This window comes from Dendrobates tinctorius, unplaced genomic scaffold, assembly GCF_039654945.1.
Source record: "Dendrobates tinctorius isolate UK_male_01 unplaced genomic scaffold, ASM3965494v1 ptg000003l, whole genome shotgun sequence".
In the NCBI taxonomy this organism is placed as follows: domain Eukaryota; kingdom Metazoa; phylum Chordata; class Amphibia; order Anura; family Dendrobatidae; genus Dendrobates; species Dendrobates tinctorius.
Window position 1 is genome coordinate 25,347,336 of NW_027361671.1, and position 21,902 is coordinate 25,369,237.

Here is a 21,902-nt window from a genome sequence, read left to right on the forward strand (position 1 = left end):
TACGGTAAAACAACAATAGAAAAATCTAAATAAATCAATATTTAATGTGATTGTCATTTGCCCTCAAAGCGGCATCAACTCTTCTAGCTACACTTGTGCACAGATTTTGAAGTATCTTGGCAGGGAAGGGAAGTTGTGAGAAGTACGGATCTTCGGCCCCTTTCACACATCAGTTTTTTGCTGTCAGTCACAATCCGTTGGATTGACGGATCGACGGATCCATCACAGATTGTGTAAAACTGATGCAACGGATCCAATTTTTTTGATGGATCCAACCAGCAGATCCTGTGAAAAAACTGATCCATCGCATCAGTTTTGTCATCCGTTTCTTCCATTTTTCGAAAGATCTGTTTTTTAAACCATGAATTTTTTCTATTTTAACCAAAGATTTGTACCTTGTTACCCCAAGTTTTGTACCTTCTTACCCCAAGTATTGTACCTTGTTACCCCAAGTAATGGCTGGACTCCTGCTGGCTGGACTCCCACTGGCTGCGGGCTGGCTGGACACCCGATGACTGGACTTCTGCTGGCTGGACTCAGGCTGGCTGGACTCAGGCTGGCTGGACTCCCGCTGGCTTGCTTGCTGGGACATTGATGAATGAAGCCCCTACCTGACAGGTTTATATACCTTTACTAATTGGGGGCTGGCTATAATTTGATACTAAATAATAAATTGGAACATTCTCAGTAAAAAAAAAAATGAATTCGTCGCCGAATTATGTCATTTGACGGATTGCGATGGATCCTGCGCCCATAGGCTTCCATTCTAACAAACAATGGACGGCGACGGATCCGTCGCTGTCCGACTTTTTGACGTAGACAAAAAACGTTACTTTGTTGTCTCTGGATGACAGACAAACAATTTTTGATGGATCCATCGAACGACGGATGAAACGTGAGGCCATCCGTCACAATCCGTCGCTAATACAAGTCAATGAGAAAAAAACGGATCCAGTGGCATCAGTCGCCGGATTCGTTTTTTTCAAAATTCGACAGATTGCGACTAATAGCAAAAAAACTGATGTGTGAAAGGGGCCTTCTGTGGCTACAGGCTTGTGCAAATCCTTCTCTCTCTTGTAATCCCAGACAAAATCGAGGATCTTGAGATCAGGGCTGTGTAGGGTCATATCATCACTTCCAGGACTCCTTACTTTTCTTTATGCTGAATATAGTTCTTAAAAGGAACATGTCAACATTTTTTCTCCCTTTAATGCAATTGGCTTATTGTTTGGGATATGTAAAAGTCTACATCCACTGAAGATTTGTGGTTAGTCAAGCTTTGATGCTGTTTTGAAGGGAAAGGGAGATTACACCAAATATTTGATTTAGATTTTTCCTTTGCTCGTTTGCTTTGCATTTTTACTTTTTTTCTATTTTTCAGCATTTTTCCACACCTGCCTAAAACTTTTTCACAGTAAGTTATATATAATATGTGAAATTACATTTCAAAGTAGTTGACTAGAATATTAAGAAAGCTGTAATATAATATAAATATAAAAAACTCTCACCCAATAAATGCCCTGTCATTCCAATGCTGTCGCTTTGGTCCCTGACAGTTTTGCAGCTATGACTTTTTGCAGTGAATGACTGCAGCGTTCACGTGTATATGTAAATGGAGAATGTGAAGTTATCACTGCTGGGCAGTCAGGAACTACCTGACCTGTAGTGTTGGAGTGACAGAGGCGTTAATGGATGAGTAATGCTTCCTCTGTTTGCTATTATGTAATAAAATCCCCTTTAAGATGTTCCCTGGAAGTAGGTTATTGACTGAAATTTCAATTTTGTTCCTTGGTTAATTTATCATAAGGAGTCCATTATTATAGATTTACATTTTTTTCTTGTGCAAACAAAATATTTCCCTTATTTTGGTTCATTTGCTTGAAGAGGATGATTGTATGTTTGATATCCTAAGCAGCTGAGGAGCTTGAGGGACACATCATAGAATGAATGACACCAAAGCTTAAATATTCTAGTAGACCACACAAGCCTGAGCTAATACACCAAAAACTGGGAACTGCTAGGCACTGAATCCAAAAGTGCATATTCTTCTTTAAAAATCCAAAGAATCACTCGGTATGAGAAGTATAGCTTTTTTGGCTAAAGCATGTGCATATAGTGTGCAGCCTATCTCAGCCATGTACTAATAGAAGACAATATCTACACTATCCCGAATGCTGTCTCATTTACAGCATCACGCCACTGACCCGAGCACAGCGTTCACACAGCAAGACATGAACCTCCCCAGTTTATATCAAATTCGTATTGTACAATGGTATCTGCCTTTATACAATATATACAAATTGTCACAATCATGATAAAAAATACAGTATAAGGGAACATAAACAATGAGAATGCGAGTGAGGCCGCAGGGCTTCCCTTTTTCAGCGGCGAGCAGATGCCGTTCTCCTCCATGCGTAGCACCGGCTAACCAAGATTATTTTTCTTCCTCTTGCTGGGGCTGTGACCGGCGTCTGGTTTTAATTCCCGATATTGCACCTGTTTATACATACAAAATCAGAGATAAAAGTGGTCAGTGGATGATTTGTTGTAATAGAAGGAATTAGCCAGATTTATCAGCCTGAGAACAGAATTAAGGTCACAGCTGGGATTGGGAAATATGAGATAGAAAGATAGGAAGGAAGGGAGAAGTTGGAGCAGAAATGAGAAAACTATGGCTGGAAAAGAAGCTGGGATCTTTGGACATTTGGGTTTGCATGATGTTCTTTCATGAGTGTACCCCGACATATATTTGGTAAGAAACGAGCATTCTCTAAGCAGACAATGGCGTCAAGCAATGGATTTTCCACCAAGAACTGTCTGTGAAGTGAGTTATTGCTATATTTGACAGGCTGATTTTTGCCAATAAATGAGCACTGATCAACTATATACAAATTGATTGATGCTGGTTTCTGGCCCTGTTCACATAGCCAACAAAACTGTGTAGCAAAAGAAGGATTGTTAAGATCATCTTTCTGGTACTATACCTAGTTAATGTTCTCGGCAGCACACACGGGATACCAATGAGTTGGCGAGAGAGTTTTTGGCGACATACACATGAATTTTGATTTTTGATTGGCCATGTGTAAATTTACACTTACCAATAGTTATAATCCTGATGAAAAAGACTAGATACTACAAATGTATGATAATGGCGCTTGCTGACCAATCTTGGTGCATTTTTAGACACCTTTGTCTAACCTTATTCAACTTCTTGGTTAGCTTACGCTCAATCGATGTTTCCCAAACTCCAGTCCTCACGGTCCCGAACAGATCATGTTTTCAGGATTTATGGCATTATTAAGGCATCAGAAATTGCAACAGGTTCTCTCACCTGAGCAATACTAAGGAAATTCTGAAAACATACTGTAATCTGTTGGGGACAGTGAGGACTGGAGTTTGGGAAGCACGCTACTCGAAACCATTGTGCTAATATCTTTGTGTAATCTGGTTTATCCCTGCTAAGTCACTCTTCTTTTCAGGAAAGGAGTGAGACTTTTGAGCACAAAAAGCATGTGCCACAATTCAGGCTCAATTAGAATAGTACATAATTTACAATCTGCTAAATATGTAATACAAAATAGAAAATAAATTACTTTATTGATTATAGGAATAAGTAAACCCAAAAGTACAATGGAATCCCCAATGCAGACCACCAAAAAACACATAAAAACAAAAGAGAAGAGAAGATGACACAACTTGTAGTCAAAATAAGTTACAAATGATACATATAGTTGAACCAAGTACCAGCAAGAGACTAGTAACTATATTCATAATAATAATAATAATAAATTAAAGGAGGATCGTGGTATAAAATATGTGTTTATTTCTTTCACTCACTTATATAGGGCCACACTGTTTTACAGATTTCATCAATGTATTTATCGGAGCGAACAATCTAAATCAAACAATCCTACCAGTATACAGTATCTTTATAATTTGGGAAGAAACTGAAGAAAACACAGTGAGAACATACAAACTCCTTGCATGTATTGTCCTTGGTGAGATTTGAATCCAGGATCCCAGCGCTGCAAAACAACACTGCTAACCACTGAGCCACCTTGCTGCCTAAGATGTATCATAAATAATTACTAGCCAAAAAGCAATCAACAGTCTGATCATAGGAAGATTTACAAAGGAAGAACATCTAGTGATTTTAGAAAGTAATATTATCTAATGACATGTCTACGAACCTTGAACCTCCTGACAAAGATTGCGGGACTCCTGCCTAAGTGTCTGCACTAGAGGGATTATATTTATCAACATCTTGTCTTCAGGTAATTCTACATTCTAAAATCATGTTGTGATCAGATGTTCATGATAGCTAGCACTTGGTATTACTGTACTACATGTACTAGAGGTTTTATATTAGAGGCGTTACACCCATTGGGATTATGTCATCAGATTACTTTCTAGAATCATGCTGTTATTTGATGATCAACATTCATAAATCATGTTATGATCAGATTGGTGATTAAATATCAATATTAATTTATTATTATTTTGAGTATAGTTACTAGTCTGTTTCTGGTACATATACTTGATATAACTAGTACTACCGTATATATCATTTACAAATGATTTTCACTATAAATTATGTTATTTCCTATCCTGTCTTTTGTTCTATGTGGGTTTTGTTGTGGTCTGCATTAGGGATTTCCCTGTACTCCTCTGAGATAAGATTTTAGGTTATATAGTTTTTCTAATAATTTCTATTTATATATTGCTTTTTTTTTGCAGGATTAATCAATTTGCATAGTAATCTGCTCCTTTATTTTGGTAACTAATTTACATTTGAGAAGCATTTATAAAGAGTAGCTAAACATTTTGAGAATTTTTTTTAATGTTGTATGTCGGTACAAGGTGCGATAAGCCTGCAGGACTTTCCGTGATGTCACGGTAACGTGATTGATCATGTGACTGGCTACGGAGCATGATCTGGACCAATAATCCAATGAATTTCGGAATTCTCTGATTCCTTCGTCAGGGATCCCTGCAGGCTTATCACACCTTCCTGGCTCCTACTGAGTATACTCTATTCACGTGCACCGCGTGATACAGACACTGAGGGACGCCTGTCATCGGCCGGGACAGCGCCCCAGAAGATCTTTCACAGCCACCATTTCTCTCTACCTGGGAAGGACTCTATTCCTAGTGGATACCACGGACACTAATTCATTGGACATACTCGCCTTAAAAAAGGTAAAACAGTCCATCTAGAAATGTGGCTCCATATGATTTATTAGACTTTGTAATCATCATTAGGGTTATGCTTTTTACTCGCGCAGTTTTGCACGTTTTTATGCTTGTTTTTTTCGTGTTTTGATTTAAGGTAAACTCTGGTATTCTAGGATACATATCAGCGCAAATAACATATATATATATATATATATACAAAAAAAATCGAACTTTATTCCAGTGCGATTAAAAAATGAATGACATCTTCAATTTCATCCAGCAACATAGTATAAATTTCCTATGTGTTTCTCACTGTGAACCATGGATATGTGATTAAGGACTTGTTTACAGTCAGAAACTTATACTATATTACTGGATGAAATTGAAGATGTCATTCATTTCTTAATCGCACTGGAATAAAGTTTGATTTTGTACCAGAATTTTCGGCTGGATGAGTTTATTTCTATTGGATGTATTTAGCACTGAGTCTAGCAGGAGTGGCTTCCCCTGTGCTAAGGATCTCAGTCATATAGCGGCGTGAGCTGCTTGTTCCGATCTTTGCAATTTTCCATATATAATAATATAATATACAGATAGTATTAACATGATAACTGCTATAATAGATTGTACCTTCAGTACTTGTGCTGTAAAAGACAATGGATGTCATACAGAGTGTCAGTAAGGGAGGCCGGTGTTTAACACAATTTCTTGGACACAGATACTCCGTATCACTCAGTTTGTCAACTATAAATTAGCAGGTTAAGGAGCAAGACCCCTCATTTTAAGCTGTAGCTTTGAGAGGGCTCTGGGCTGTTTGCCATTATCTTCCCTATGGAAAAGCAGCAACTCAAAAATAATGAAGATCAGCAATGTACAAAATAAATAGCTTTATATATAAAGGTCTGTCTCTGTATACAGTTTATAAGTAGAGAAAAAGGCTAAAATGTAAGCCACCTGATGATATACAGCATACATTAGTAATAAAATCTATACACTGGGGAGAATTCACAGACATTACCACTTAGCTACACTATGCCATTTCGTTCCCAAAATAACTTGAGTAAAATACCTTATATCGTTCAATGCAAATGGAATTTGTGATCGATCTGTACTTTTTATTTGCTAGTGTGGTTCCTGACCTATCTACCATCACCATGTCTGGAGATATTGCAGGGGCTTCATCTATACATATAAAACTCAAAATCTGTAGTAGCCCGCTCTAGACAAATCCACAGTTCTCTCCCGATTTGGGTGAAATTTGGCACGCCCCCTCTCCACCCACAGGAGCAGAATACTGCGCATGTTACATCTCATTAGCATCCTCACGTCATGAGATTGGGGCCCCCGAAGTTAGGTCCTATACATATAATGGGGAAATGTGAAATCTGTAGTAGCCCGCTCTATACAAATCCACAGTTCTCTCCCGATTTGGGTGAAATTTGGCACGCCCCCTCTCCACCCACAGGAGCAGAATACTGCGCATGTTACATCTCACTAGCATCCTCATGTCATGAGATTGGGGCCCCCGAAGTTAGGTCCTATACATATAATGAGGAAATGTGAAATCTGTAGTAGCCCGCTCTATACAAATCCACAGTTCTCGCCTGATTTGGGTGAAATTTGGCATGCACCCTCTCCACCCACAGGAGCAGAAAGCTACGCATGTTAAATCTCGCTAGCTTCCCCCCATCATGAGATTAGGGCTCCCAAAGTTAAGCCCTATACATATAATGAAGAAATGTGAAGGTGAAAGTAAAAGTGCTGAGGGGAAAACAACAGTTGTGACTGACGGACGTATTACAGTGACGGCGCCAAAGAGTCACTGCTAAAGGGGCCACACCACCACACACAACACACAAACATTTCACAAACACGATACAAACATCACACAGACAGCACACATACACCAACCCACAAGCACAACACCACATAAATGCCACAACACACCACACAAACACCAAACCACTCTAGACACACACAACACAAACAGCACCCCACAAATACCACAACACCACCTCATAAATACCACATGCACACCACACACACGCACGCGCATGCAGGCAAGGACCACACGCATGCAAACACACTCAGATGGATGCACCCTAAGCACATGGACGAACATTATTGAGCAGCAATATTGGTCAGGCGAAAAATGCCTCATAGTAAGATTGTCATTATTGCTTACTATACAGAAAGTTTTCATCACTGAAGCTGCTGAGGTAAAGTGAAAGCTGAGCTCTTATTGGTTGCTATGGGCAGCTAGACAAGTCTGCCTGTGAGGTGGTGTTCATTACTGAGATGTGAGCTCCTTCAGGTCATAGTAATACTGTGTGAGGGCTGCTCTGTATTTACTATTCATCCTATTACATCTCTTATCAGTGTCAGGTGAATACTAAATGGTCATAATACTATGGACTGTTTTTTAAAATGCTGTCCAAAAAACGACCATCTATTGGGCAAGTTCATCCAAAAGCTAAGAAAGCAAAATTGTGTCAAAGAGCTGAGACTAGTGAACAACATAACTCGCGGCTCGACAAATTAGTAAAATGCCAAAATAATAAAAATTTAAAGTGGAATTTTTTTTTTACTGTAGCACTCTGAAAATGTCAATTTCAGGGTGACACTGAAAATTTTACTTTAGCTACCATAACAAACAATTTAACATATTTTCTGCGAGCGAAGCCGTGGGTATTCTACTAGTTACTAATAAATGAGGAATGTGCCTGATAAGAGGACCCTATTTCCAATGTCCCATTATCAGGCACATGCATGTATACAGTACATATTTTGTAACATGCAAGTAAAACAATGTGTCAAGCAACATTAAAATATATATTGCATTGTGCATTATCCCCAAATTTCAGGTGGTTAAAGGAACCTAATTTGGAACCTTTGGGTGCAGATCCACTTGTTCATGTCAATATGTTTCTTTTATCTCCTGTCTTTCAGGTGCTTTAGAAGTATTTCATTTAAAAATTGACACCAGAAGAACTAGTATATGAAGGGGGGTACCTTTATGCTACTAGGATCCAAAGTAACCCATTCTGTAAGACAGTGTTTCCTTAGGATCATCTAGTCAATAGACTGGCAAATCTTTACTGTGCGCATTACGCATACTGCCGGGAATCTCCTCAATTGACAGATCGAGCAGGCAGTCATGTATTGATTAGATTCTTATCCACTTCTCTAAATAGTATACACAACAAAGTGGATGAAAATAGAACGTTAAGAGAAACTTGAGAGAAGGGGATGAAAATTTAGCTGGTATGTGACTGCCAGCCCTATCTGGCCATCAAAGAGAAACCTGACAGCATACATAGTTGCTCACTATCAAGATTTCCCGATCTGCAGTCCAATAAAATGACTGCAGACATTTACTTCAAGCCTAAAAAACCCCTTTATGTTTAGGTATGTTTAGGTCTGTTCCCAGAGGATGGTTAAGTTTTATTTTACAGATTAGTAGTGCATTGTGTCACCGATGTTTCTACTTCTGCATTGTGTTGGAGAAGGTAGTCGCTGGTGGTGGCATTAATGGTTGTCAGTAGAAATAATATCTTTCCTCTATAAGTGCTCTTTACTACAAATCCATTGATCATTTTCAAAATACTGAAACTTCAGGTGCAGAGGGGGGACAGTGTCATTAAAGGGGTGGTCTGAAGTTGAAACAAAATTTTATCTAAATCCCTATCTATTTGATGCCATAATCTAAGCTATTTCCTAATATACTTATTTTAAAAATTCCCCACAATTCCCGAAGTACACTATCAAACTGCTAGTCTATATTTTATGTATTTTTATAGAATCTATTTTTATAGAATCATAGAGTTGGAAGGGACCTCCTGGGCCATCTGGTCCAACCCCTTGCTCAAAGCAGGATTCGCTAAATCATCCCAGTCAGATGTCTGTCCAGCCTCTGTTTGAAGACTTCTATTGAAGGAGGACTCACCACCTCTCGTGGCAGTCTGTTCCACTCATTGATCACTCTGTCAAAAAGTTTTTTCTAATATCTAATCTGTGTCTCCTCCCATTCAGTTTCATTCCATTGCTTCTAGTCTTTCCTTATGCAAATGAGAATAAAGAGGATCCTTCTACAATGTGACAACCCTTGAGATATTTGTAGACAGCTATTAAGACTCCTCTCAGTCTTCTCTTTTGCAAGCTAAACATTCCCAAATCCTGCAACCTTTCCTCAAGACAGGGTTTGCAGACCGGTCACCATTCTGGTCGCTCTTTTCCTATCTTAGGATGATTTGTTACAATGCCTGGCAGAGACCAGTGATGTCACCTGTGGGGGTGGTGCTGACCTTCTGAACGCTGTGTACTGTAACACCGCTGTGTTGCTGACTCATTACTGGTGATCTGAGCTGACAAGAGAGTGGGCACTGTCACTGTGCACAACACACAGAGCAGGGACCAGCTCCAACCCTGAAAGAGCTTTGCTTCAGGGGCGGGTTGTGGCACTGACCTCAGCTTCTGCCCCCTGCTCTACGTTTGCGTATTCCAAGATGCACTTGGGTTCTTAAATTGTCATTAGACAGGAAGTAAAAACAATAGACTAGTAGCTAGATAGTGTAGGTAGGGAAGGATAGGGAATTTTTACAGCAAGTATATAACAAAAGAGTTTAGAATATGGCATCAAATACATAGAGATTTAGATAAAATTTACTTTCACCTTCAGACCACCCTTTTAATATAATAAAGAGAGGCACAATGGTCATGTAGAGAATGTATGGCACCTACCAGCTGCACATCAGAAGGAACTCTGGTGAGGAAGTCGAGAATCTCATTATTGTCAATCATATACGGACTACGAATCTTCTTTGTAAACTTATTTATTCCTGCAATTGCAGAATAAAAGAAAACATGACTTAAATACATTAACCATAATATTGGATACAATCCATTCTCATTTGAACTGATCGTCATTATGAAAGAAAACCTGCACTGCCCTACAACCACCATTATGTGACTTCACCAAATACTGATACGAACTCTTATCTGTTTTACCAAAAGAACTTCACACAGCTATTAAAGAGGTTGCCCACTACTTTTTTCATTGATGACCTATTCCTAAGATAAGTCATCAATGTCTGATCAGTCGGGGTCCGACACTCGGCACCCCGTCAGATTAGCTGTTCTCCGTGTCGGCAACGGCCGCTGGCTGGAACTGCCCAATTACAGAGCTGCTCAGTTTCTGGTTGGGTCGGCGGCAGGGTACTACACATCCGCCTCCTATTGATTTGAGTAGGAGATGGATGTGTAGTACCCAGCTGCCGCCATTATCAGAAGACGGAGCAGCTCCGCAATTGTGCAGTTCCGGCCGCTGACCCCCATAAAAGCTGATCGGGATCAGACATTGATGACCTATCCTAAGGATAGGTCATCAATGAAAAAGCAGTGGACAACCTCTTTAATGAGAAGAGTGGATGGTGAGAGGCGATCAACTTTTAATGAAGTGCAAAGTTTGTAAATTTGAATTCTTCAAAATATATACCGTAATTCATTATAGATAAAATGGTTGTACAGGCATGAAGTGAAAATAAAGTAATAAGAAAAATTAGGTATACTGACATCAGGTTTAGGCCTGACTGTGATGGTGCTAAGAATAATATAGACAGAGGAAAGACAAAACCTGTTTGCTTCAGTAAAAGAAGCACTCTTCCTCCCATCAGAGTTTTTATTCTCTTACTTACTATATTATAGTCATCATATTATACAACACTGTGTACTTACAATTGCTCATTTTGCCTTTCTACCCAGGTAATTCTTCGCTGCTCTATGTAGAAACAGGAAGACTCTTGTCCCTGCATAAATCATCCCCCTCTTCACCTCCTGACACAGCTGCTCCCTTCTCCCCTATGCCAGGAATTTTTGCAGTGACTCGTGAGTCATACAGAGAAAACTGACCTCATGTTTCTACGTAGACCTTAGAAGTATTCAACTAGTCAGTTTTTAATCACGTGATGTCATAGAGCTAATGGAAAAGAGAAGAATTAATTGGGTAGAAAGGCAAAATGAGCAATTGTAAGTGCACAGTGCTACATAATATGATGACTACAATATATTAAGAGGATAAAAACTTTCATGGGAGGAGTGCTTCTTTAAGTAAACCCTATAAAGGGAGAAAAGTCATATTCAAAACCTTTAAGTGATATGGCTACATTAGGCGACAATATTTTATTAATGAAATGCAGTTATTTTGGGCAAAAAAAATTGTTACAATATCATTAAATATATTGCACCATTTTTCATTTACAAGCACTTTTGTTCCTTTTAATGGAATGACTGCAGAATGATTTAACAGAAAATCCGTCAGTGAGATCATTTGTTGGGGAAATCGTAACTCTTTTATCTGTCTTTTTCAGAAATCCATTATGTTGACTTATGATGACTACTGACCACATCATAGTTGATGTGAACTTTGATATAGTTATAAATCAATTGAGCAAAGCAAAGTAAAATAAAGACAAACCCCCTGGCAGAATGAGCTCACCGACAGATTCTCAGCTAAAGGGGTTGTCCACTGTATGTGACTGCAGACTGCTGCATTCCTACTCCGCTGACATTAGTCTAATGTGTGTGGGGGCCTTTATACTACTTGTGTTCCTAGACATGGCACCCCTTAGAGATAGCAACTGAAAAACTGATGATGGTGATCATTGACCACCTATAATCTGTAAAGCACACTCGTCATAGTTTCCCTCACACTCTTTGTGCCTTTATTGTCTGTGTGGACTCTCCTGCAGGGGGTGCGCTTTATGGCAGGAATAATGAATTGGAGTTAGGTGACAGAGATATATAGAAAATATTCCAGCCTCATCCACAGAGACCAGAAGAGCTGCATACAGACACTTACGGTAACTGCATATGCAATGTATGCCCACACATTATACATCTGCTGCACATTCAGCCACAACATATGGAACAATTCAGCACCATAATCTGCATTATGAGTTATAGAAAAATCAATTGAATCAAGTTGTAAAACATATATTTCAGTAGGCCAATATTTTGGATTTTAAAATCTTTTTTCAAGCTGGTGTTATAAAGTATTCTAATTTACTGAGATAATGACTTTTGGGTTCTCATTGGCTGTAAGTCATAATCATCAACATTAACAGAAATAAACACTTGCAATACATCACTCTGTAATGACTCTATACAATATATGAGTTTCACTTTTTGTATTGAAGAACTGAAATAAATTAACTTTTTGATGATATTCTAATTTATTTAGAAACACTTGTATTTCATCTATCTATCTATCTATCTATAGATACAGGGCTGGCGTCAGCACCTGGCGCACCCAGGCAAGTGCCTGAGGCCCTGAGCAGGCAGGAGGCCCACTCACCATCAGGGACACCAGCACGCTATGGGGGCCCCCTCCACCTTCTCCCGGGTCTTGGCACTTGCGACACTTCTATCCGTTCCACCACTGCTACATCTTCCACGTCTCCTGACTCTGTGATGTTGAGGTCAGAGGGCGCGATGACTTGACTAGTGCAGAGAGCCGGAAGATGCTGACTCTGAGGAGTCTGTAGTGGAGCAGCAGCCAGTGAGGAGATGTGAGTATTTCATTTTTTCTTTAATGTTTGGAGCATCTTATGGGACCAATTACATAAGGAGCAGTATATAGAGCCAATTATATATGGAGCATTATATGGCACCAATTAAATATGGAGCATTATATGGGGCCAATTATATATGGAGCAGTTTATGGGGCCAATTATATATGGAGTATTATATGAGGCAAATTACATATGGTGCAGTATATGGGGTCAGTTATATATGGACCATTATATGGGGCCAATTATATATGGATCATTCATTATATGGGGCACATCATATACTGTATGGAGCATTATATGGGGCTTATTCTGTATGGAGCATTATATGGGGCCCATTCGGTATGGAGCAATAAATGTTGCCCATCTTATACTGTATGGAGCATTTTATGGGGCTCAATATACTGTATTTTCAGGAGTACCATCATTTCTGTCCAGGTTTATTTCATGAGTTTTTTTTTTTTTTTTTTTTTACATTCCGTGGAAGCATGGCTGAAAAGCAATGTCTGACTTTCATTAGTTCATTATCATAGATTTTTTTAGTTATTATTTCTTTTGTCAGATTCAAGTTATTTCTGTCACCATTGTGGGTTTTTCTGTCATTAACCGAGGGGTACCAAGAATTTTGACCACGTGTGTATATGGATCAATCAAACTCCATCGGTCCCTGTACTGTCCAAGGATAAAACGCACAGCACACAGACGTGTCACACAGATCTGTGAATGTAGCCTTAGAAGGTCTAGAGTAGACCTAGTATAGGAAAGCTCTGTGATACCTAATGTGGCCATTGTGCCCCTCTGTATCACATCTGTACTATGGAGTCCTACCATGCTGTAGTCCAACTCTTCTGCTAGTAATGGTACAATGTGAGATACTGTAGCAAGGAATGAATAATACTATCAGTCTTCTTCTTCATTCACTGTCACTATTGGCACGATGGTTAGTACGCCAAGATAGGAATGCGGCAAAGGCCAATGTCTGCAGACAGTTTCCATGTTCTTCTGCTTACTTGATTTTCCTGTTTTCCTCACACACCCCTAACAGATACCATTAAGTCACTTGGTACCAGCCTTTGTGGAAAATATACTTTTAGTCCCATAGAGTTAGGGACCGATATTAATGATGACAATCAATGTACAGTTCTTTCATATACGTTGGCACTCTATAAACAATAGAAAGTTTATATCTATTCTTCTACCTACTTATGTTTCTATATTACTATTACATTTATTTAAAGACTATCTACAAATTTTTTTATGTCCATAAGATAGATGCATTGATAAACCAAGTAGGTTTTTTTAAAAGGATATTTCGCTACATTTCAAAAGTATATGGAGGGTAGGGATCATTTTAAAAGGAAATAAAGCAATACTTACCACTAGAATCCCCTGCCACCAAATTGCTGCTACTCTAATGATCTTCATTGAGACCAGGCGTGATCATGTTCTAACCATTGGTGCTCTGAATATCATCACTACTAGTGTGATGACAGCCCATTCTTCAGTCACCTGACTGTTGCATCCAATCAGTGACCTCAGCAGTCAAGTAACTGGTAGGTTGGACATCATCACCTCTAGTCCTAGCAGAGACCATCAGAGCAGTGGCGGATTACACTCTTTCTACTTTTCACATGTACACTGCTCAAAAAAATAAAGGAAACACTTAAACAACAGAATATAACTCCAAGTAAATCAAACTTCTGTGAAATCAAACTGTCCACTTAGGAAGCAACACTGATTGACAATCAATTTCACATGCTGTTGTGCAAATAGAATAGACAACAGATGGAAATTATTGGCAATTATCAAGACACACTCAATAAAGGAGTGGTTCTGCAGGTGGGCATCGCAAACCACATCTCAGTACCAATGCTTACTGGCTGATGGTTTGGTCAATTTTGAATGATGGTTGTGCTTTCACACTCGTGGTAGCATGAGATGGACTCTACAACCCACACAAGTGGCTCAGGTAGTGCAGCTCATCCAGGATGGCACATCAATGCGAGCTGTGGCAAGAAGGTTTGCTGTGTCTGTCAGCGTAGTGTCCAGAGGCTGGAGGCGCTACCAGGAGACAGGCCAGTACACCAGTAGATGTGGAGGGGTTGTAGGAGGGCAACAACCCAGCAGCAGGACCGCTACCTCCGTCTTTGTGCAAGGAGGAATAGGAGGAGCACTACCAGAGCCCTGCAAAATGACCTCCAGCGGGCCACAAATGTGCATGTGTCTGCACCAACGGTTAGAAACTGTCTCCATGAGGATGGTCTGAGTGTCCAACGTCCACAGATGGGGGTTATGCTCACAGCCTAACACCTTTCAGGACGCTTGTCATTTACAACAGAACACCAGGATTGGCAAATTAGCCACTGGCGCCCTGTGCTCTTCACAGATGAAATCAGGTTCACACTGAGCACATGTGACAGACGTGACAGAGTCTGGAGACGCCATGGAGAGCGATCTGCTGCCTGCAACATCCTTCAGCATGACCGGTTTGGCAGTGGGTCAGTAATGGTGTGGGGTGGCATTTCTTTGGAGGGCCGTGCAGCACTCCATGTGCTCGCCAGAGGTAGCCTGACTGCCATTAGGTACCGAGATGAGATCCTCAGACCCCTTGTGAGACCATATGCTGGGGAGGTTGGCCATGGGTTCCTCCTAATGCAGGACAATGCCAGACCTCATGTGGCTGGAGTGTGTCAGCAGTTCCTGCAAGATGAAGACATTGAAGCTAAGGACTGGCCCGCCCATTCCCCAGACTTGAATCCGATTGAACACATCTGGGACATCATGTCTCGCTCCATCCATCAATGTCCCGTTGCACCACAGACTGTCCAGGAGTTGGCGGATGCTTTAGTCCAGGTCTGGGAGGAGATCCCTCATGACAACATCCGCCAACTCATCAGGAGCATGCCCAGGTGTCGTAGGGTGGTCAAACAGGCACGTGGAGGCCACACACACACTACTGAGCATCATTTCCTTGTCTTGAGGCATTTCCACTGAAGTTGGATCAGCCTGTAATTTGATTTTCCACTTTGATTTTGAGTATCCTTCCACATCCAGACCTCCATGGGATATTAATTTTGATTTACATTGATCATTTTTATGTTTTCTTGTTCTCAACGTATGCCACTATGTAATGAATAAAGATTTGCAGCTGCAATATTTCATTCAGTAATATCTGCGATGTGGTATCTTAGTGTTCCCTTTATTTTTTTGAGCAGTGTAAGAAGAGATTAGGGTTTTCACGTGTTTTCGTTGGATTCATCATTTGCGACATTTCAAAAAGTCGCAAAATGTTCTACAGTTCTCCCCTGAATTGGTATTATGCATGCCAGTCATTTTAGCACATTTTTACAACTAAAGAGTTGCAAGAAGAGTTAAGCCAAAAACACAGACCATTTTTGAATTTGCGCAAAATTCATGAACCACTTGCATCATTTTGAAAAATTTGGCACAAAAGTGGCAAAAAATATCACAAGACAAAAAAAAGAAGAGTGACTTAAAAAACCCTTAAATTATGAGTTGGAATCATGGCCTAGTGTACTGATTAGTAGAGTGGAAAGAGGCACAAGGCTGCAGCTACTGACATACGACACAAGGTTTTAAACTTTTAGCATCGCTACCAAAGTAAGCAAATCTTGCTTATTTAAAACTTTACCTGGCAAACATTTTTCCGGGTGCAGACATATTGGGCTATTAAGAATTGTTTCTTTCATTTCTATTGCACACTATCAGAATTTCATAAAACTGATCAAAAGACAATAAGAAGGGCCTAAAGCTATACTGCAAATTTAAAGGGGTTGTCCTCTATCAGATGATGATTGGCCCTGGCTACAGTTTGTCAAAATGTAACAATTCGTCCTGTGCTCACCTTCCATGGTTCCAACACTGAGTCTACGCCACTGCTACCAGTGTCTTGCATTGGCTGCAGTGCTGATGACATGTCGATAACGCAAAAAAACATTCTGTGAGCTCAACAGCTCTGCCCATGTACATGGAACATCTGTTCATAGTCGCTGACCTCATTGACTGGCTGCCACACTGTTGATATGATGTCAGCCCCGCAACAGCCAATACCAAACACCATGAGAAGCATTGGACCTGAGGAAGGTGAGTACAGTATGGTTTATCATGTTTTAACAGACTGCAGCCGGTGCCGAAATGTTTGCGAAAGGAGACACCCTTTTAATAATATGGTTTAGAATAATAGACAAAATTTCCATTTTAATTAGAGGCCGGTGGGGTTTTTTCTGCCCTTTTTTCTTGAGTCATAGATGTTCCAGCTGCTGATTCTATCAGTCATTCTCTTATAAAACACTTATCACTAAGCGGCATCAATAGCTCAAACAATGTGTTACCTACCCCACAGAAGAACGATGTATCTGAGCGGGATAAAATATAGCACTGCCGTAAGCACACAAAGGGCGATAATTGCCAGCCAGGTTAAGAATGGGACCGTCCAGTTGAATGTGCTACATGGAAAAAAATGGCATGAGTCACACGTCTAATCCTCTCATATATCTAATAAAAGACATAACAAATAAAGTGCGCACGTCTAAATGAGACATGTAGGCATATTACTCTTCATTCCCTCCTCCTGGATGTGCACGAGAAGAAATGCAGAGATAAATGGTGCCAAATAAATTGTATCTCAACAGCATTGCAGACAATGGCACCTATTAATCACTGCTCAATATCCAATAAGTCACTTACTAGAAATAATACACTTAACTGGGAATATCGACCGTCGAGCTCTTCATCATGAATAATAACATTCTATCATGTCTTCAAACAGCAGCAAATGTATATGTGTATAAATCACCCATTTCATCCACAGTCCTATTAATATATGGGCTGTAGTGGAGCCATATACAGTAACCGATAGAGAATGGGAATTTTATATACACTGTTAGCATAAAACATGCATTATTACCAAATCTGATCAGAGACAACTGAATTATAATTAGACACTAGTCAGTATGTGAAAATTAGCTTTTCAAACGACATTCGCTGTATAGTCACTGAAAGCAAAATCTAAAACCTTTCTTTGTATTCAGAGCTTTGTGCTGCTAACTGGAAACAGTCAACAAGCTGCTGTTGACAGATTGACAGTTATTTTTGCTAATTACTTTTAATGCTTATCAATGTTCTGCTGTAAAAGTTTAAGGTCATTTTCACTTTAGTAGCACTTGGATCATTAAATGGACAAGGAAGAAAATACTTTTCTCAGGGACAAAATACATTTTAATAAAAAGCTTTTGGAATAATAAAGAGTTCCACAATTGGATGTGTTAAAAAATGTTTTGTGCTGTGCTAATCTTATCCATATGATACTGCTATGTTCTGTCCTATGAGGTGTGCACACTAGATCTCCTACGTCACTGACTTAATTTATGATGATGAGCTCTAAAGACGCAGCAGTAAAACACTCGCTCCTGTGATAAAACAAAGCAGGTGAATTTAGCAGCTGTGAGTCCTTGCTGCTTCATATGTATACTCATGCATCATAATTGACATACTTTCTCCACAGACCTGGACCTATGGTATGTTTCAACCATAAACTGGAGCAGCTCTGCATGTTCGGACACAGCCATTACACAGTACACAGCAGGGGCACATTTATAAGATTATCTTAGCACAGGACAATTTTTTTTAACACATCCAATTGTGGAACTTACTAGTAGTCCAAAATTTATTAAAGAGGTGGTCCAAAACTAAGTTTTATTCTATTCCTAAATCTCTAATTTCATAATCCTATATTTTTCTAATATACTTTAATTAAACATATCCTATCTTTCCCTCACTGCTCTGTTTAACTTGTTTATTTTTTCTATCACTTCCTCTTTGATAATACATTGTTTGAGAATCCCAGTGTACATTGTAAGACTCAAACAAGTCGTCATCAGGCTTCTGCCCCCACCCTGAAACATAGCATCATTAGAATCGTCCGTTTCAGAGGCTAGGTTAGTCTTTGCTCTATTGAGCATGTGTCAATTGTCAATTCCGATGGCAGTTAAGTAGGATCTTGTCACTGTGTACTGTTCTCCTCAGTGCACAGTGACAATTCGCTCTCTTGCCGAGTGGCAACAGAGTGCACTGTCATTGCACATTGTATGAAAAGAATGAGTGAGCAGACACCAGAGTCGCCCCTGCAAGTGACATCACTTTTATTGATCACACAATGTTCTGTGAAACACATGGATAGTGGATGTATGTGATTATTGAATGTGTGAATGAGGCCTAATAATTTAGTAGGTCCACTCTGTATAATGGCTTGCCTATGATAATGTTCTTATCAGTCAGCGAGTACTGAGGACACTTACTTCTTTATCCTTTCACCAATGGAAGCTACTTCATCAAGGACACTTTGGACACTGACACAGACCTCCTGGATAGCATACAGTTTATTCATAAAACCTTTCTTCTCACAGTCCTTAGAGAAAAACAAAATGAGGATCATTACCTAACTATATCATCATATGCATTACATAGTGCTTGATGATTTACTGCAAGGATATGGCCAAAAAATATCCTGTATTGTGATCATAATTGCTGGAAGCGATACAGTCTGTAGAGATGTCCATTACGGCATGGTTGTATAGTTCTAATAAGGGTCGTTTTTGTTAGATATTGAGGACAGGAAGCCTGATTTTACACTTACTACACAAAGCATATTCGGTTAACGCAATCTGTAAAAGTATTGCCAGCATGAATGAATTTGTCAAGGATAACAGCTGAGAGATCAAGCAGATCCCCCTGCTGCCACCAATTTGTCAAGGGAAACATCGGAAAGCTCATGCAGATCCCACAGGCTCCAAAATGTTACCAGTATGTCAGGGAACAAAACTCCACTGCATCTAATCGTCAGGACAGCTACTCAATTGACTGATGAGTGATGGACGAGGCCACGGCTGTTTTCCTGCTAGGTCAATGTTTGGGGAACTCACAGTGAGAGTATAGTATATACACATCCAATTCCAATGCATAGAATATATATATATATATATATATATATATATATATATATATATATATACACTGGTATGGTCACTGCCAAACACCACAATAAAAAAGGAGCTAGATGCCATCACCAATCGTTTATACAGGTCAATTGGAAACCCACTATAGGTAGCAATTGCATCAGGTGTGCAGTTCATAGTGCAAAAGAAACAAAGCTATTAAATTTTATATATTTAATCCAAAAAGTAGGCAGTGTTTATAAAAATATACAAAGATGTTACATAATGGACAAAGCAATGCAGTATAACAATTACATAAAATAAAAAGGATTAACAGAAGCAATGTATTAAACCTGATGTCGCAGGGTTGGCTTTGGTTTTTATGAATGGGGGCTTTTCATGTTTGCAAACGGATGGAACTACAGTGAACTGTATCTCCCAGGACTAACAAAAATGATAGTTTGGCATTTGGTTTTATTAGCTCAAGTTACACCTACATACCTCCCTTTTGGTGACTCATAACAGGGCTGATCATGGTATGTGGCTCAGTCTTTAAAAAATTATGGGATTCCAAAATTTTATGATATCTTCGGCCTTGAAGGTCCCAGGCGGGATATATTACTGTCATGTTTCCTTTCACAACTTTAGTTTTCTATATAGAGGAAACATGGCATGGATAGCATCATCCATCTTACCGATATTAATTTCAAAGGTACAGTCTCAACCACCCATTGACTTAAAACAGTGCATTACACTCACCACTTCATCAAGACACCGAAAATATGTATTTCATAACTATAGGGTGTTCATAAAAAACCTCAACATTCATAATTTGAACGGAACCAAGGAGCTCACATCAGTCTGTTTGTAGTTCTGTGTAGAAATGGTGACAAGGCCCATAAATCTGTAACCATGGGCCTCTTGGTTGATTCTCTAATTAGTGCTCTCCTTAGTTTGGATGTCAGTTTAGGTGGATGGCCATGTTTTGGTAGGTTTGCAATTGTGCCATACTCCTTCCATTTCTGGATGATGGATTGAACAGTGCTCCATGACATGTTCAGAGCTTGGGCTAATTTATTTTAACCTGCTTTGTTCTTCTGGTGACATGATGCTGCTTAATCCCTAATGTTTTCAAGCAAACCTCTGAGGCCTTCACAGAACAGCTGTATTTATACTGAGACTATATTACACACAGAGGGACTAAATACAAATACAATTTTCAGATTTACTGTATATTTTTAATGTAATTAGAAAACCATGTATCATTTCCTTTACACGTCACAAATACTTGATACTTTGTGTTGGTATACCACATAAAATCCTAATAAAATATATTAAGTTTGCAGGTGTAACGTGAAAAATTTAAATTGAGGAAATGTTCACGAGGCATGAATACTTTTTCAAGGCCCTGCATATATGAAGTTTCTTGCTTTTTGTGACACCCAAAAAAAAACCTGTAGCCTGTGTTCCTGAGATATTTTGTGAATACAAGCGCATTATACTGTATATCTGGATGCTGTCCATATGTAAAACTGACAGACCACAGGCCGCACACAGACCAATGCAAGTTAATGGGTTAGTCTATATTAACCATTTGGATCTGTGTAAAAAAAAAAAAAATCAATTTTTCACATCAGACTCAGCTATTAAACTCAACGGGTGTTAAAACATACAACTATATGGCATCCTTTTTTCTTGTATCACAGATCCTTCGTCATTATCAACATAGAAAACTGTATTTGGATTTAGCTAATTTTTCAATTGTTGATGTGTAAAGACTGATGACAATGCTGTTGAAAAATATGTATTTTTGTTAGGATGGAAAAAGGATAATTCATGTGCGCGTGTGAACTTATCCTAATGCTCCTTATAAAAGACAAATGGCTGAATTCATCATCTTCTTAATTTGACTTGTATCCATTAATGTTTTTTTTTAGCCAAACTCTTCAGAATGGCGCACATGGTTTGTGAATTTTACACAAAATCAAAAATGTTCTTTATTTTATCTTTAAACTTTTTATAACTTTTTAGTGCAAAAAGTCACAATTTTTTAGGTAAAATTTAATAATAAATAATAATATTTATTTTTATATTATATTAATTTGTGACTATAATCTTAGTAATACATAAAACAATTTATGGGGAAGGGTAAACTCAAGAGCATTTGCACAAAAATTTTGCAACTTCTTAAAAGATAAAATCAGACAAA

General features: G+C 39.1%; 1 protein-coding gene across 5 annotated transcripts in view; it reads right to left on the reverse strand.

The window, feature by feature from the left end:
* Nucleotides 1-1,381: 1,381 nt before the first annotated feature.
* Nucleotides 1,382-21,902, reverse strand: part of MCTP1 (multiple C2 and transmembrane domain containing 1) — a 1,234,258-nt gene continuing 1,213,737 nt past the window's right edge. For all 5 annotated transcript variants that reach the window (XM_073589970.1, XM_073590053.1, XM_073589912.1 and 2 more), the window contains 4 exons: nucleotides 19,058-19,167; nucleotides 17,097-17,206; nucleotides 9,916-10,013; nucleotides 1,382-2,496 (listed from right to left, as the gene is read on the reverse strand). In XM_073589970.1, coding sequence (XP_073446071.1) covers nucleotides 2,425-2,496; nucleotides 9,916-10,013; nucleotides 17,097-17,206; nucleotides 19,058-19,167 — 390 coding nt within the window. In that variant the 3' untranslated portion in view covers nucleotides 1,382-2,424. The remainder of the gene's footprint in view (nucleotides 2,497-9,915; nucleotides 10,014-17,096; nucleotides 17,207-19,057; nucleotides 19,168-21,902) is intronic.